Source organism: Rhagoletis pomonella, unplaced genomic scaffold, assembly GCF_013731165.1.
Source record: "Rhagoletis pomonella isolate Grant_MI unplaced genomic scaffold, Rhpom_1.0 Rhpom_scaffold_00001, whole genome shotgun sequence".
In the NCBI taxonomy this organism is placed as follows: domain Eukaryota; kingdom Metazoa; phylum Arthropoda; class Insecta; order Diptera; family Tephritidae; genus Rhagoletis; species Rhagoletis pomonella.
This window is the reverse complement of record NW_023458555.1, coordinates 32,568,411-32,586,078: the sequence shown is the minus strand read 5'-3', so window position 1 is coordinate 32,586,078 and position 17,668 is coordinate 32,568,411. Positions and strand designations below refer to the sequence as shown.

At 36.5% G+C, this 17,668-nt stretch overlaps 1 protein-coding gene across 1 annotated transcript; it reads left to right on the top strand.

Annotated features, from left to right (window-relative positions):
- Positions 1-5,038: 5,038 nt before the first annotated feature.
- On the top strand, positions 5,039-17,301 carry LOC118744318. Its single transcript, XM_036477272.1, has 3 exons — positions 5,039-5,638; positions 5,725-7,051; positions 17,156-17,301. The coding sequence occupies exons 1-3, from the start codon at positions 5,039-5,041 to the stop codon at positions 17,299-17,301; spliced, it is 2,073 nt and encodes a 690-aa protein (XP_036333165.1).
- The last annotated feature ends 367 nt before the right edge of the window (positions 17,302-17,668 follow it).

Genomic DNA, 17,668 nt, shown 5'->3' with positions numbered 1-17,668 from the left:
AAAAGGTCACTCTCCTGTCAATACAGAGTATATTAGAGAAAATCTCGTCAAAATCCGTTCAATAGTTTTCGAGATTACTGCGTACAAAAAATCTCGACTTTCCTTTCCTTTCCTTAGTTTTAAGTTAACTTTCTGTTTTTTCATATATTATTATGGATATAGTGCTGACAAAAATTGCACGCAATAAATTTACACAAAAAAATATCGATGTTTTGAACATCTGAACTAAGTGCCAGAATGGTGTTTTCTTTTCTACCGAAAACTGGTATCTTTTGTATGTATTAAGTCTTCTTAGCAATGCCTACAGTAACGATTTAGTGATCGTAGCGACTATATATATGGTCGTGAATACTGCGAAATACGCAAAGCGAACAAGTAGAAAATGGCAGAATGTTTGACGAAAGATGTGGAATATTCGACATGAAAAAACGTCAAGTGGAAGAATGCTGCGAACAGCGAGTAAATGAGATAATGTTCGGTTATATAAAGACGTTGCTACAGTGCACACAAAGTTCAGTGGGGAATCAGCAAGCTTCAAGTTCAGTTGTGAAAGTTCAATTGTGTTAGCGAGTATTTGAAAGTGTTGAGCGTTTGTTTAAAAATCCAGCGAAACGAACCAAAGGGATTTTGGGAAATCCATCAAGTATTCATAATCGTAACAATACTGTACTATAAAAAAACCTTCCGTAAACTCACAAGGACAGTTGGGTCTAATAAGCCTCATTTTCGTTTACACCTAAATGCCTGTACTCATCCGTGGTTTAAACAATATTCGTTGTAGGCTGCGAACCTACATGAATACCCTGTAAATTAGTTCAGATGACTCCTGCCGCTACTACGATGAGGCGGCAGAAACGCCACAACAACTTCTTTTAGGATGCGACGCGGTCGGCAGAAGCAGATAGATACATCTGGTGAGCTGTGGTCAGGTACATTTACATTTGCAATTCCTCAATCCGCTTTTAATAAATTTTGGCTAATTTTTTCATAGATATCATTTTTTGAACTTTGAAATTTTTTTGCACATTAGATAAAGTTGTGTTAAAAATTTTTTAATTAATTCAAATTTATTTTTAATTTAGAGTTTAGCAAAATTTTTTTTGTCAAACATTAATATCTTAGGAAAAAACATCTTCTCGAAAATTTCTAGATCTTTTAATGTTAGTTAGAGGTACTGTTAAAAAAAAATTACCCAAAAATGTATATAGGTTTTTGTCTTTAAAATTTTTAAATTTCGAAATTCTTTAATTTATTATTAATCGATTTTTTTAGTGGAAATTCATCATTAAATCCACTTGTGGAAAAGCTTAACTTTTTTTTGATTTTCTTTATTACAAATAATAAAAATTTAATGTTTTACTTCGAAATTAACCATTATTTTAAAAAGTGTATAGTACAATGGAGCTTACGTAGATTTTTTGCAATACGGGCGCCATTTACCCTTTTTAGAAAAGATTTTCTGCAAAACTGCATATGTACAAAAATTTTTTCAAGTGCAAAATTTTTATTAAAATTTCCATGACGTGCAAAATTTTTATGAAAATTTCCATAAAGTTTGGAATTCCGATTTTTGGAGGTCATTGAATTCTTTGGTATTTGCTCTCTCAAGTTAGAAAGAAGGCTTAACACCTCCAGCCCCATTATTTTTTGTACCAGCCTACAATTCAAATTTCTTCAAAATTTTATAGATAATCTGAGGTAAACCGTAGATCAATATGCATCAATTGAGGGAAAATCGAATTTCGATTTTCCATTTTTTTTTAGTTGATCCACGGATCGAATCGGAACTAAAAAATGGACAAAAAATCGAATCGGAAGGGCTCGATTAATCGACCGTTGATTTGAGATCCCCATGGAACTTCAGGAAAATATTCGAATTTGTGAGCGTGATTAGCAAAAAATTCTTACTTCGTGTCCGCTTCTAGACCGCTTTTTTTCTTGTTGTATTTTTTTATCCATCGAATTCCCCCAATATTCAAAAAACGTTGCCATATTCCCCCACAATGTTCAAATTCCGTCATTGTACTCACTGTAAATTTATAGCGACTAATCGATTTTAATTTTGTTAACCTTTTCCATGGTTTTGAATTTTGCTAATTCGCTTGAAGCAGCAAAAATATTTCGTACATAATTGACACTCTGACGTATTGGTATGCCCGCCAAGTCTGTCACAAATTTTGCTATAGTAAAGAAAATTAGCGCAACCACCTATAACACAATTACTAAATGCTAATCTAAATTACGCAATTATCTTGCAATTTAAATGAACTGCGAAGCGGAAATCTTTTCCCATTTGGATAGTTAAAAGACCATAAGTACATACATACATACATATGTGCGCAGTTACGTACATATGTTGGCGGGCATAGCTTCTGTTCCAAAAGTACCCAGAAGTTCTAATTTCAACAAATCATATACAAATTTGCAAGGTTCGAGAAAATAACCCTGACCCCTGAATTAATGACACTGTTGAGCTTAAGTTCAAATAAATTTCAGTCTGAGTTTAGTTTTTATGTTTGACACCCATTGGTAAACGCAATTTATTCCGCCAAAGCGAGCGATAGATGCGGAGTAGAAAATATCTAATCGGACTGAAATACTAAATGTTCTTTTTAAAATAAGACACTCCTAATCTCGAACGCGACTACTTAACTGAAAAACTGTCATAAAGAACTCTGTTTTCTTATTGGCCGCTCTACTTGAGATCCATCACGAAAAACGAATTCAACTGAAAAGAAAAGTATAGCCAAGGCGAGTTCATATAAAGTGGTATCGATTCAACAAATAAGTACAACAATTACTTGTATTTTGTTTCTTCAGTAAAAAATTTCAGCTATCCTTCCCCGAATGAAAAATGGCGACAGAAAAAAACAAACACTCCTACGTTTTCACTCAATCACTAGCGAAAAACAAAATTTTGACAAATAAACGCTATTCACAGCTGATGAAACAACACCATCTTATATAAATTCGGCTTGAGTGCACCCTTCTTTCGATTACCATGCACCTAGAATTTGCGGTTCCTTAAGGTGGAAGGAGCCTCTGCCTGGCTGTTTGATGTCCCCGCTTAGACTAAGGCTGTCAGAGAAATCGTTTTGGCTTGCTCCCTCTACTAAAGCTTAAATTTAAAGGAACGCAATTTCGGTGTTAGATTTGTAATTCGAGAGAAACTTCGGTGCTAAGTACTGTCGATTATTCCGTTGGACGAGTGCGTCACAATCCGCATCGAAACGTTATTCTGCAATATCAAACTATCTTGCGCTCAAAAAAGATAAGGTGTCCGAAATACCTCCTTTATGAGCGCATCAAACACAATTATAATCGCTGCCCCAGCCAAACAATTGAAGTCGGACTTGGCGATTTTAATGGGCGCTTTGGTCCCACTGTTTACAAAGCGAAAGGCAAGAATCCAAATCTATTTTGCTGTGGTAAACGAAACGCACGCTTCCAAGTGTTTTGGACGTGTGTACGATCCGAGGATCAAATATCGCCCTGGGTGACTATTTTCTTGTACTCCAAATACGCACATGCCTCACTTCAGCAAACAAAAAATTTTTTGGCCAGCAATGCAAGGAACTATTCTCGCATTTTCTTACATTTAATTCTATGACTGAAAGAGGAAGTGTTTGCACTTATTTCTGGCCCCATAGTGGCTGATCAGGCTAGTTAGTCATATTTCCCATTCCTTTGTAGAGCGGAGCACTCAGCGTGAAATAAGCCGGTTATATGCCTTAGTTAAATTAACTATACCTCCGAAAATTGGAATATTAGGGCATATCCTCCAAGAGGCAAATATTTCCACTAGTTTTTTAACGTGACTAGTGCAGAAATCTCTCTCTGCGAATTCAATATTGTAAAGTCTAATGTCAAAGGTAAAGGAGGCGAACTGTTCTGTAATATCGTGTCTTTGTCTAGATCTACGACATAAGGAATTTTCGCCTCATTTCACAATGCATCTAACTTGCGCTCATTACTTCTAAGTCGGAAAACTCTGAAGCCAACAGGTTGCTGAAAGTTTTTCAAGTATGAACTCTATCAAACTGGACATCATCATCTAGGAAAATGCTGTAGATCCTTCCCGGGGTGCTCTGCCGACTCCTTCGATACTTCGCCCGGTGCGAGAGCCCACTCGTCCCTAGGCAACAATGTCCTTGCAACTCTACAAATCTTCGCAACTTACCGGAATCTTTTCCGCCCAACTAAAACCAGCTAAAAACATACATATTCTAAGGAAAATTTCGTGGAGACAGCGCTTCACGAATTCGTATCGACGATTGAAAAAGGATTGTACATAAATGAATACACTCTCCTTTTTGAAAAAAAAAAACTATTCTTTTAGAACTAGGGTATGGTTCCATAGCTATACATGTGGCCAGAGGCACTCCCCAAGGATACGTTCTCCACATCTGCAAGTTCGGAGTGAGTTATTGCAAAATACACTCAGTCTTATAAAAATCTGGACCAAGAAATTTGACAGCATCAATCCTACAAAGACCGATATGGTACTGGACACTGTCTTATACACATGCATGGAAAGTGGTTGTGAAGAGGTGGATAGCATCGAGCACTATCTCCGCAACTGTCACGCCCTAATGAGTTAGTTTTCAGCTGGGCAAACACATAGTCATTACTGTTCCTTTAACTTGATATTCACCCGGAATTGGCGGTATGGATTCCTTTTGTTTTAGAGACTAAAATTATAGCTTTTTAAATTATTTCAACCTCGATCAAACCCGGTTCAATGATGGAAAACCCAATGATTTAAAACACGCTGGGATATTGCGATGCACTTTGAACATAATGTGTAACCTTTGACCTTAACACAGATACATACATATTGCACATTACATATTAACAGCACATCCACCTGTCTGTGTATACATATATTACGTATTTAAAAAATATAGTCCCTTATGAATCAATTTGCAGCGGCGTAAAGTCAGTAATGACGGCGGAGCGGCATTGCAGAAGCCACTAAATTGCAATAAAAGCGCAAGTCCAGCCCCAGCTATTGACATTTTCCTGCAATTCGGCGAGAATGGAGCGCACTCAGCTTCTAGTCGGCAGTCTCGTATTAATCCTAATAATAAAAGCAGTCAGTGGGGTTGGCGCACAAGACGACTTAGCCGACTACACTGTGATGAATTTTCTGCAGGATGTGCAGCGCATAGACAAATTTGAGCAGCTAGTTTTCACACGCAATCGCAATGCAACTGGATTGGCGGCATTCGGTGTAGCTGCAAATATTCCGTTGAAAACTCGTCATAAGGAATTGAGACGCTATCAAAATTTTATGCTGGACTCGACTTTGGATGAGTCACAATTCGTGCGCGACTTGATGGCCGACCTTGGTGTGCCAGTTATACTTATGAACGAGCTGAGTACGGTTTTATTAGAACAGCATTTCAGCGCCGCCTTGATGGTGGTTGTGTACATGGAAGAACCACTTGCAGCACAGACAACTTTACTCAAAGCACTGGTGGCTAGTTTGAAGCATCGAACACAATCCAAAATATTATTTTTAATAAACACTGAGAAGGCAAAGGCAACTTCTGATGACGCGTTCCTGCAGCAGCTCTTTCAATTTTGTTGGCGTAGTAAAATTACTAATGTGGTGGCGCTATGCAGTGACTACAAGGTGGATAGGCGTATTTTGATGTTGCTCTCATTGTGGTGTCTATTTTATTTTCCTACCTTTCACTTTTTTTTCAAAAATTCTTTCAGGTAACCGCCCGCTTCTACAGCTACAACCACTTTCCCGACTTTACGCTGGAGCGCAAGTCGTTAAGCTGGGATCTTTTCCACCATGGTGCCATCTATCCACAACGTCTCGGCGATCTACATGGCTATAAATTGTCCTTTATAATGAGTGGCACTGATCCACGCCTCGTTGTGTACGATTACAAGGGTGTTAGAATAATGGGCGGCTATACTGGCCACTTTCTCACTAGCTTTGCAAGCAAGCATAATTGTACACTCTACGAACCGCTGCCTGCTCCCTCGATCACACGATTTGCGCCAGCTCAGGAATGTGTTGCCGCTGTGCGTAATGGCACTGTCGATATCTCGATTGGTCTTACTTTTCCTCGCATGACTTCTGATAAAAAATTTACCTTTGATGGCCTCACTTATCCTTACGAGCATGCGAATTGGTGCGCTTGGTCGCCACTAGAACCAGATGTACCGCACTATGAATTCTTTTGGATTGTTTTCGAGGGTTTAGCATTCGCCTTGACGTTGCTTACAATCTTTGTTATTTCGGTGGTGTTAAGTTTTGCACTCTGGCAGTACGACCACAAACCGGACGTGACTCGTTTTTTCTTGCATGACGCATGTCTACGCGGTTTATTGGCTCAGTCCTTTCGGGAGCTAGCATACGCTCCTTTCGTCATACGCTTTATCTATTTGCAAATCTGTATACTTGGTATTCTGCTAACCACCTCGTACAATGCATACTTTGCCGCTTACTGGACAAGTGCACCGAAACAGCCACCCTTTCGCTCCTTCAATGATATTCTCCACTCGAACATGAAGGTTTACATGTTTGCTCCAGAGTACAATGAGTTGTTCGCTCGTGCCGAGGATTTGCGAAAATATACGCCAATGTTTCAGATTGAAGGGGATTATCAAAGATTTCTACGCACTCGCGATGCATTCAATACGAAATATATCTACATGATAGCATTGAGCAAGTGGAAAATCTTTAGAGAGCAACAAAAGGTTTTCACCACTCCGCTTTTCCGTATGCGCCACGATTTGTGTCTCTATCACAATATTCCACTGAGCTTTCCCATACACAGCAATTCTATATTCGCAGAAAAATTAAATGAAATGATTTTGGAGACAATGGAGTCAGGTCTAATCGAACACTGGTCGCAGGCATCGTTTTTGGAGCTAATCAGAGCAGGTCGTTTGAAGTTTGTCGACTTGAGTCGCAAGAATGAATTCAGACCAATGAAAGTGGAGGACTTAAAATACGTTTGGATCGGATATGGCGTCATGTGTTTGGTAGTGGTTTTGGTATTCCTTGCAGAGCAATTCTGCTATGGATGTAAGCGTAAAACTAATCCTCCGGCCATAATGTGTTTGGAAGAAAATTTTTAAATATTCCAAGAATAAATTTTGTATTAATAATATGCCGCTGTACGTACAGACGCTAACTAGGTGCGTTTTTCGGAAGTCTATTTGATAAGAAAAAGATAATGGAATTGATTGAGTGCCTATTCGGAATGAAATTACACAAAAAATTATTATAACTATTTAATTACATGTATTATTGTGAAAAATTAAAGCTTTATTGCACAAACTTTCAGGCTAATTGTCATGGCTTTACTTCACACTGAAATTGACAGCTCTTAATACGGAAATTTCGGGCGTATTTTTATTTTATATTTCAACAGATAAAAGACTATACTTTTGATTTATGGAATAAAAAAAAACATGGCTTGACATGATTTTTAGATTTAGTCCTTTAAACTTTAGTTAAATTTTTATTTTCAACAAAATATATGTGCGTTTAATATGTAGCGAGTCTAAACTATAGAATTCAATTTTTTTTAAATAACTTAAAGCAATTTTAAACGAAAAAATTAAAAATTTAACTTAATATCTCATAAGTTATATTTTTGACACTTTTTTCGTGAAGTACCCAAAACTGATGTGGCTCTGACTAAAATATTTGATTCAATTTTTCATTTATATAAAATTTTATTCATTTCATACAAAATATGGGACCGGCGCATTTCCAATAATGCTAATTACGTGTATATTTTGGAAAACAAAATTTTAGATTTTTGCCCCGTTCGTACAGTACCGAAAGAATCGAAACATTCATTTTATTTGACACACTCTAATGCACATATATATATGTATATAACAACAAAAATAACTTAACGCTTATGCAAAATTTCGTGCTTTTGAAAATTTGTTCAACACAAATGCACTTTTCGTTTCACCATATCAGCGTTGGTTTTTTTTTTTTTTCACAAATTACTTAATAACATCTCTCTTGGTCAGTTCACCATTTTAGCTATGGGGAGCACATTAGCGGGCAATACGAATTGAACGATTTTTGTTTCTCGAAACATAACAAATTGCAGCATCACAGCGGCGAAAATCAACGGACCACCTTAAGAGTTTCCGTAACAAATAAAGGTCGTTAAAGACTCTTTGTGTTGTGAATCATTACAAACAAGACCGGCATTACTTTGGCTAATTTTTATTACAGAAAATCTCTTTTGTTCTTTGTTTTTATCACCTCACATACAAGTTTTAAAACAACATTGTAACGGCACTGCAAAAGGTCGAACATTGGCATATCGAAGGTCACGGCAAGGTGGTATCTGCATGACTCTGTTGTGGTTGAGGGTGAGAGTGGGGAAGCAGCGTTGGAACTAAGTTGCAGTGTATTTTGGAATTTTTGTAGAAATTCGTGTTGGTGGAACAGGTTTCCAACATCCGATCACAGAATTTCAAGTTTGTTGAAAAAATGTGAACTTCTTAAAATAGTAGTAAAACCTAGGCTGCCTTTAACTGAGCTGGTGTAGTTCTTTTCCCTTATAAAATATATTTTAATTACTTCACTATCACTTATTTGCATTATACGTACTTTACTTCTTTATCTTGCATATAATTTAACGTTCGCCTTTCTTTTTAATTGGCAATTAATCAACTATCCCACGGTTAGTAACAATTTCTCAGCAGCTGCACTCAAACGCATAACATTTGAATTTTATGCGGCAAATTATTAACTATGAATTGCAATTGCTATTTAACTGATAATAAAAATTAGCTGTTATATACCCTTGCAGGAAAAAATCAGTAAAAATAGGCAGTAATTTATCATAAACCGAGTTTGTAGGGATATATGCGTCTAATTTGTATCGCAATGAAGTGCTAACCTTTCGAAACAGACAACACCAGATAAATCTGTACAAGTATAATTTTAGAAATGGCCTTCATTTCTACTTGGAACTCAGCTCTTTACTTCACTGGAAAAATACTTGTAGCAATGCCTTCATAAACGCCATATTTAGAGCAAAAAAATTTCGGGTGACCACTTTTCAAAGAAATTATTTTTACCATGTTCAGGAAGCGTTCGGGAAAACCCTTTCTGAGTATCAAAATAGGGTACATTGACATTTGAGGGAATTTTTATTTAAACTCTCTCTCTCTCTATCTATCTTTTTCTTCCTGTCTCCCTTTCTTTCCGTTTCTATCCCTTTTTCTCTTACTATTATCTTTTTCTCTCACTCTCTTCCTTTCTCTATCTTTCTATCTAAGTATGTTTGAGTGTAACTGCCTTTTACTTTCGCATTAACCAGCTGCATATATTCGGCATAATTCGCTTTGAAACTTACTTCCATTGCTTCTGTTATTTTAAGTTTAATTAGATGATATGCGCAACTCTATTTAAATAGTTCACCTAGAGGCGTTTTGTGATGCCCACGAGAGGATTTCCTGAGATCTATCCTAAACCTGTACTGTTTTTCTAGCGAATATCGGTAAGCCTTCTCGAAGAAGTGCTAGCCCCGGATAGTTGAGTATGGGCACTCGCACAGATCACTGCTGGATATATTCCATCTCTCCCTACTCTCTACAGCTTATACATAAGTAATTTTATTGTGAGAAGTCGAACGCTCGGTTCCTCTTTTCAAATCACATTACTAAATTTGGTTAAGTCCAGTTTGCTTTTCCTACACGGCCAGTTGCTACCTTTGCGTATATAGCAATACGAAACCACTTGCAACAAATGTGCGTGCGAAATATTAAACCCTGTCAACATTATACGTTATACACCATCGACTTTTTTTCACTCCTTTAATTGTTTTTCTCGTGTAGCATAACTAATACACAACTCATCGTTAAATGCGTGAAATGTTGCTGCCACGCATCTTCCACTTTGCAACTCACTCAGCAATTGCAACAACAATTTGTTGCATGTAAACGCCTCTTGAAAGTGCCACTAAAGTATATTTACATTTTGTGCTTAAATACTTGCGGTGTTGCCGTTCGATTGCAACAAAACACACATGCATACATACATATGTACATACATACACATTCATGCATCCGCATAAAAGTACTTACTCAAAATGCATGTGGTGATATTTGATGGTGGCAACGTTTGTTAGTTTTTCACTGTGATAATCATAATTTTTACGATTTTCCTGGCTCATTTTTCATTGACCAACTTAAATGCTTGTTGTTGTCTATTTCATTTTTTTTTTTGTTTTGTAATTTTTCTTGCCCGTCGGCTGGCGCTTTGCAGACGAAGGACTTAACTTCGCAGCAAACTGCCTGGTGATTTTTGGTCTGTGAAAAATGGCTTGTTTGCTCACACGCTGGGCTGCTAACAAACAAATGTGAATCGAAATGAGATATGTAATGAGTTTTTAGAGAAATATAAATTTATTTGTACATTTCAATTTAGTAATCCGGCACTTAACAGGTGCCCGTCGATGGATGTGTCGAGTGTAAACAGCTGCAATATGCTCTTGAAATGAGTGGCGATTTAAAATATGTAGTGACTGGTGGTAGGAAAAGCTTAGAGTAACTGAAAAGCAAACTTTCAATAGAGAAAGATTTTGTTTTAATGGGAGGATTTTTTCTTTTTTCTTTATCGGCCATCATCATACCACAAGTTTGTTCTGTACTGGTCCGCTAAAGAATGCTCAAAATAAAGTCCTAATTTTTGTTAGCTATTTATTAAAATATTTTTTGTTCTTGTCGGATGTGACGCGGAATTCTGGAGTTAAAAGAACAGCGGAAGCCTCGAAACTCTTTAAGTAAATATTAACATAACATCTGCATTTCATCTGCAAGCCTAAAGAAAATCTATGGGATCTTCACTGTGACTTAGGAAGAAAAGATTAAACTTCTTTTAGACGCTCACTTCCCAACATCAATGGTATATTTCAGCAGTTCTTCAAGGGGCTCAAGAAGTATATTAAAATCCTCGACTGAGGTGGGCATACCGGCCCCCTCCCCATCTGTCCTACTGCAGCCCATAAAGCTCGTCATTGTACCGCGATTAAAAATGGTCAGAAAGAGCATGACATTGGGTTATATACTAAATGCGTGGAGAAGAGCGAAAGTAGCTTTCATTCCGAGTTCGGAAAGAATCTGCCTCACAGCGTTTCCCTTTAAAGCCGGAGAGAAGGTTTTAGGCACGTTAGGCGTTAGGATGACGGCCCAATTAAATTAACCATAGCATTCGAGCCAACATGCGTACATGATGGTTCGTTCTAACCAAACTGCTCTCCACAAGTTGACAAGTTTACTGGAGGATATTTTGAATATAGAGGCTGCCAAAAAGGCGGAAAATTACCACTTTTATTGTGGGATATAGTTTACGATGGACTGCTTAAGAGTAGATTAGAGTAAATTACTTCTTTCAAGGAGAAAGTTGGAGCTGATATGAATCTATGCGACGATAGTGTGCTTCATGATAGCTTATGGAGCAATAACACAACTTTTTTTTTTTATTTTATTTTTTACGGTCTTATTGACCTAGCTTACATTCTTCTATTCCTCTATGAGATCATTATCATTATGAGATCATTATCTAATAGGTAGTGTTTTGCAGTAATTATACAATAATTTCTTAAATTTATTAATATTTTGGCATTGTTTTATTTCACATGGTAACTCGTTGTATTCTTTCAATCCCTCGTAGTATATATTTTTCTTGTCGAATTCCGATCGTACAGCTGGCAACCGAAAGTTGTTCCTGTTTCTTGTCTGGTAATCATGTACCTGGTTGTTATAAATCATTCGATCGTTCAGATATTTCGGCAGGTTTCCTATTTTTATGTTGTGTATGAATTTTAACGTATAGTAAACAATGAGTTGTTTTACACTTAGCCAATTTAGGCTTTCAAGCATTTCATGTATTGGGGTATCATAGCGTTTTTTAAGGATAAACCGCATTGCTTTATTTTGTTTCACCTGCAGTTTTGAAATGTTTGAGTCAGCTAACGTGAATAAAATAGTAGGGCAATATATGAAATGGGGTTCTATAATGGCCCTATATACCATTATTTTATAATATTTGCTCACATGCCTACACGTTCGAAACATAAATCCAATTTTTTTTGATATTTTCGCTTCTGTATATTTAAGATGCTCATCGAACTTAAGCTTCTCATCAATTATTATTCCAAGGTACTTCATTTCATTGACTTTTTGTATTGCACTATTTGCTATTTTCAGGGCCATATCACCTTCTTCGGCAGATTTCCTCCTCATGATCATCCATTTTGTTTTGTCAATATTTATTTTCAGCTTGTTTTGACACAGCCACTTATATACAGCATCCAAGTCCTCTTGCATCTTGGACATGGCTTCTATCTCCGATGAGCAGCTTACAGTCAATAAAGCATCATCAGCAAAGAGCCTAATCTTGCAATGGCTAAGAGCTTTTTTAATATCGTTTATATATATAGTGAATAATATTGCTGCAAGTACAGATCCTTGTGGTAGACCTATTTCAATATCAATTTCAGGGGAAAATTCGTTTCTAATTATGGTTTTCTGCTTTCTTCCAGTAAGATAGCTTTTAAACCACTCCAGAGCTGTATTACGTACCCCTATGCTGTGTAGTTTCCTCAGCAGTATGACCCTGTCAATAGTTTCAAATGCCCTTTTAAGGTCCAGGAAAACTGAGACTATTACTAGCTTTTTCGACATGCCCTCTTTCCATTCTGCTATAACCAAGTTTAGAGCGGTTTCACAGGAGTGTTTTGATCTGAACCCCGATTGTTCGCTTATGATAATTTCATGTTGGTTTAAGTACTCGAGCATCTGGTCTTTAACTACTTTCTCTATGATTTTCTCATCGATGGGCAACGTATTAATAGGCCGAATTTCTTCTGGATTTTCTGTGCCTTTCACTTTTTCAACTGGTACAACTGTCGAAGTTTTCCAACATGCCGGGAAGACGCCGTTACTGAAGCTTTCATTTATTATTGATGTAAAGACGTACCCCAAGTATTCCATACTATCTTTAAATACACCTTCAGATACCAGTTTTTTCCCCCCATATTTATTTTTTAAAGTAGCAGTTTTTTTCATTATCTGTTCAACGTTTATAGGTTTAAGTTTAAATAAACCTCTATTAAGATCATCTGGTGCTTCATCTGGTGTGATATCTTCGATTGTGTTACATATTGCTGTTATGCTCTCAACGAAGTACTGGTTTAAACGACTTGCTATTTCTTGATCTTCTTCAATTGGTATGTTATCTATGACAATCCGTCTTATTTGTGATGTGTCTTTATTTAAATTAATAGCATCTTTAAGACATTTCCACATTAGTTTTTGATTGTCGCTATTTGCCGCAATTTTATTTTCCATGTATTGTTTCTTTTTTATTTTGATTAATTTTTTATAGTGCCGTTTTGTATAATTATAACTATGCCATTCATTGGTTCTCTTTGCTTCCTTGAAAAGTTCATACTTTAATTTGTTTATCTCAGTAAGTTCATGATCATACCATTTATTTATTAACTTTATTTGCACTCGTTTCTCGTATGTTAGCATTTCCATTACATCACATAAAACATTATTTATGGTTTGAACTTTAACTACAATATCACAGTTATTCAGTTCCACGAAGTTGTAATTTCTAAGGAGAGCTATTAGGTTTTCCTTTGTATATCTATCCCAGCAAACGCGATTTTCGTATAATCTCATTTTATACCTTTCTTGTACGGGCAGTTTGAAACAGATCGTTTCGTGGTCTGATATTCTTTGGTTCTCTAGATCTTTTATTTCTATTTTTTCCTTGTTACTAAAAAGCAGGTCTATTTTTGTTTGAGAAGTTTCAGTTATTCTTGTATTAAACTTGATTAATTGGCGCATTGATGCTATCGCGAATGTATGAATTAGTTGGTTTGAATACGTTGACTGTGCATTTATGTTTATGTTAAAGTCGCCAATTACGATATTATTTTCACTCTCACTATAATATTCTTCAAGTACCTCGCCAACATATTTTATGAATTCAGCATCGCTTGTATTTGGTGAGTGGTATACCACCCCAATTTGCCATTTAATCACGCTACTTAATATTTTTACCACAATACACCATAGGTTATTGTTTATACTTTTATTGTATACAGCTTTGAATTTAATTGATTTATGTATATACATTAGTACACCACCTGTATGACGGCTATGCGAATCACATCTAATATGATTATATCCAACAATATCTAATTCAGACTCGCTTATATTCTCTGTTGTATGGGTCTCGGCACATAAAACAATATTGGGGTTTTCTTCTACAATCATTCTTTCAACTTCGTTCTTGTTGGCTGTTATACTGTTTGTATTAAGGTATATGCACTTTAATTCCTTGTTTCGCGTTTTACGTTTTTTATTGCGGTTTTTTACACTGATATCATCATTCTCTAATTGCTAGTACCCGAGTCTGCTCTTTCTAATCTGCAGCTTATTTACATAACATGGACACTCCCTGTCAAACGTATCATGATTTATGTCTAATTGTAGGTTTAACTTTTCCTTCGCTTTTATACAATTCAAACATTTATTTATTGGGTTTAGATTACACATTTTCGAATTATGGCTCGCATGGCACTTGTGGCAGGCTTCCTCACTTTTGCATGTCGCAGATTTGTGGTTAAAGCCTTTGCATTTATAACACCTTAGTACACTGATCGCGTCGTACACTCTACATCTTTCCCATCCGATATTAATTCGTTCCGCAGCAAGTATATTGGGAAAGCCGTCCTTTTCAATTTCTATAATTACGTCCAAAACCATTTTATTACCCCGTTTTCTTTCAATTTTCTTTACAATTTTTAATGAACTCTCGCTAATGTGTGCATTTTGTTTTTTTATTGTTTCAATCAGCGCGGTATCATCACCTTGATAATTCACTCCTTTCACTATGAAACTTGGGCGAATCATTTCTGGCACCTTTATTTCATAATCTTTCCCAATATTATTTTCAATCGCTGTTTTTATTTTGTCACGCTCATCTGTATTTTCACTGTGTATTACCATTACACCATTGCTTTTTGATGCGATATTTGAAATCTTTAAATTTTTTGGATCTACCTTGCTGTTTAAGTCCTTTTTTGTTTTTTCCACTGTTTGTTTAGATTTAGGTTTCACAATTATTGCTACATCCTTTTTCAAATGCGGAATTTCACCTTTCTTGTTATTATTTTTTATAGCTTCTGCATATGACATTTCTTTCCCAATATTTGTACTACTTATTTTCTTTATTTCGCTACATACTTTTTCACTATCTTTACCAATTATTTCAGTTTTATTTTTCACTTCCTCAATCATTTCATATAAGCTTTTTTATTTCTCCAATTTTCTTTTCAAAGAGCTTTTGCGATCTTTCCATACTTGCCACTCGTTGTGTGTATCGACTCTCTACAGCTTCCAATAAAGCTTTTATTTCATTTTGACTCTTCTTCATCACATCTTCAAACTCATATTTGTATTCGTTCAATATTGAGTTATTTTTCTTAACACTCATTTGCATCTCTTGTAGCACCAAGTCCACATTCTGTATATATGTTACACACTCATCACACATAAAGCGTGCCATGGCTTTTTCATCAAAAATTTTGACACTGTATCCATCAAGGCGTACGAACAGACTCAGGCTGGGCCAACAGTCTCCTTTCAAGTTCTTTTCGATCTCACCCCTCATATCCCGAATCAGGCGAAGAGAGCTCTTCTAAGTTTTACTGGTCTTAACCGAGGGGTATAGGGCTACTAAATCGTAGGAAGATCGATATTGTATCCAATTTTGACCTTTAATTTCCAATGCCGAGGGGAACCATGCATCCAAAGCGCAGTTTTACTACTCAACGTAATAATAAAAAGGGTAGGTATATACGAAATATATAGGATGAACCAACACTTGAACAGATTTTGTTGTCGATATTTGTATCGACATTGTTATCGATATTCATGTCGCTTTTGTCAGAAAAGAAGAAGAAGACATTTTTTTTGCATAAATTATTTCATAGGACTTACCTCGAATTAATGCGTTGTTTTGTAAACTAACTAAAAAACTACTGTTATACTTGGTATTTTAGTGAATTGCGTTATATTTCCTGATCTGAATTTTGTGTTAACTCACTTTAGATTTAGGTGCGCGATATGTTGGTTATAAGACAAACTAGATATGTAACGTAGGTTTCACTTCTCCAGTGTGGTCCAGGTGCACTTACTTTGTTTTCGTTTGGCTATCACTACTGCGGTATGCTTTGAAAGAAGGACGAACAAAATAGCTCCCTCCACTTCCTTTGTGTGCGACGGTAGCGTTTCCAGATCATCTCAGTATTTGCTGCGAGGATGCGATTTAAAATTTTCTTCGAATCACTGCTTAGACTGCAGAAATTTTCTGTTTGCATATATAACTTAGAGTTTTTTCGATCAAAAAATTTAAATATATTCTTCTTTAAAACCTCGCACACCGATTTGAAAAAAGTATTTCGCTTTCTGGCGAGGCACCTTAACTTCCCAATGCTTTATTTTTGCACAGCGGAAAGTACAAAAAAAAACACTTAAACATGCGGCCCTTTTGCTAACGAGGCAACGAACTCTGTATTGCATTTGTTTTTTTATTTTGGGAAAACACAAATTACTAACCTTTTTAAATAGAGGAGGAAATCAGTGAAAAACCTACAACTCAAAGTAATAAAATGAGCAATAAACTTAAAGAAAACAAGCAACGAATTTACTAACTAAAGCGGTCATAAAATGTCTAACTAAACTCTAAAAGCGACAATAATAGCAAGCCAAAACTACAACAACAAGAAAACAGCAACGAAATATACAACCAATGCGCAAAACCTAAAATACAAAAGAAGAAGAAGAACAACAGCAGAAAAAAAACAGAAGACAAAGCAGCATTAACAAGCAATAGAGGTGCATTTAAGTTAAGTACCTGAGCGCGCTCGTCACGCTTGTGACAGGTGATCAGGCGATCGCATTGTGAACGAGGTTCGTTGCTTAAGTCTTTTGTTTTACACAAATTTTTCGCTGTTTTGGTATATTTTTTTTTTCTTTTTTTTATTTGCTGCGATCTACTATTTTGCCAAATGGCGTTGAAATATTCGATTTAGTTTTTGCCGCCATCAATGCTACATCTTCTTCCAAATAGCACGCTCGATTGCTCGTCGCTCGCACGCTGGGGACGATGCGACAACAGCAGCGGCAGCAGCAGCACCAGCAGCAGCAAAATCATTCAGTCACAATCGAAACGAATATGTGTACCAGTTTACATACAAACAACGGATGTACTTGTGAATGCATTTCGTGCATTTTTGGCTGCTCGACTTTGATTTTGCAAGGCATCATCATCAGCTGCCACCAAACCAGCTGCCAGCCACTACCAGCCACTAGCATTGCAACAGATGCGTGCAACAAAGAAACGAGAATGCAACCATGCTGATTGCGGTCTAAGCCCAAAAATGAATGAAATCACTTAGCCTGGCGGCTTGTTAAACAACACCACTGCGGCTGCTTGCTATGCCGAGAGTGCTCTTCAAAAAATCTTCAACGTTTTTAGCGCAGCGCAACGCGCAACAAACGTTTTGAGGTGCGTGTATTGCACGCTTGGTAGCCAATTAAATGAAATGTTTTGAAAATCACAATGCCGAAATTGCCAAAAAAA

Excerpts from the sequence above, each read along its gene's own strand:
- LOC118744318 (XM_036477272.1), top strand. The coding sequence starts at position 5,039 with ATGGAGCGCACTCAGCTTCTAGTCGGCAGTCTCGTATTAATCCTAATA. Across the intron at positions 5,639-5,724 it reads CGCTATGCAGTGACTACAAG|GTAACCGCCCGCTTCTACAG; the intron begins GTGGATAGGCGT and ends AAATTCTTTCAG. Across the intron at positions 7,052-17,155 it reads AGAGCAATTCTGCTATGGAT|CACGCTCGATTGCTCGTCGC; the intron begins GTAAGCGTAAAA and ends TCTTCCAAATAG.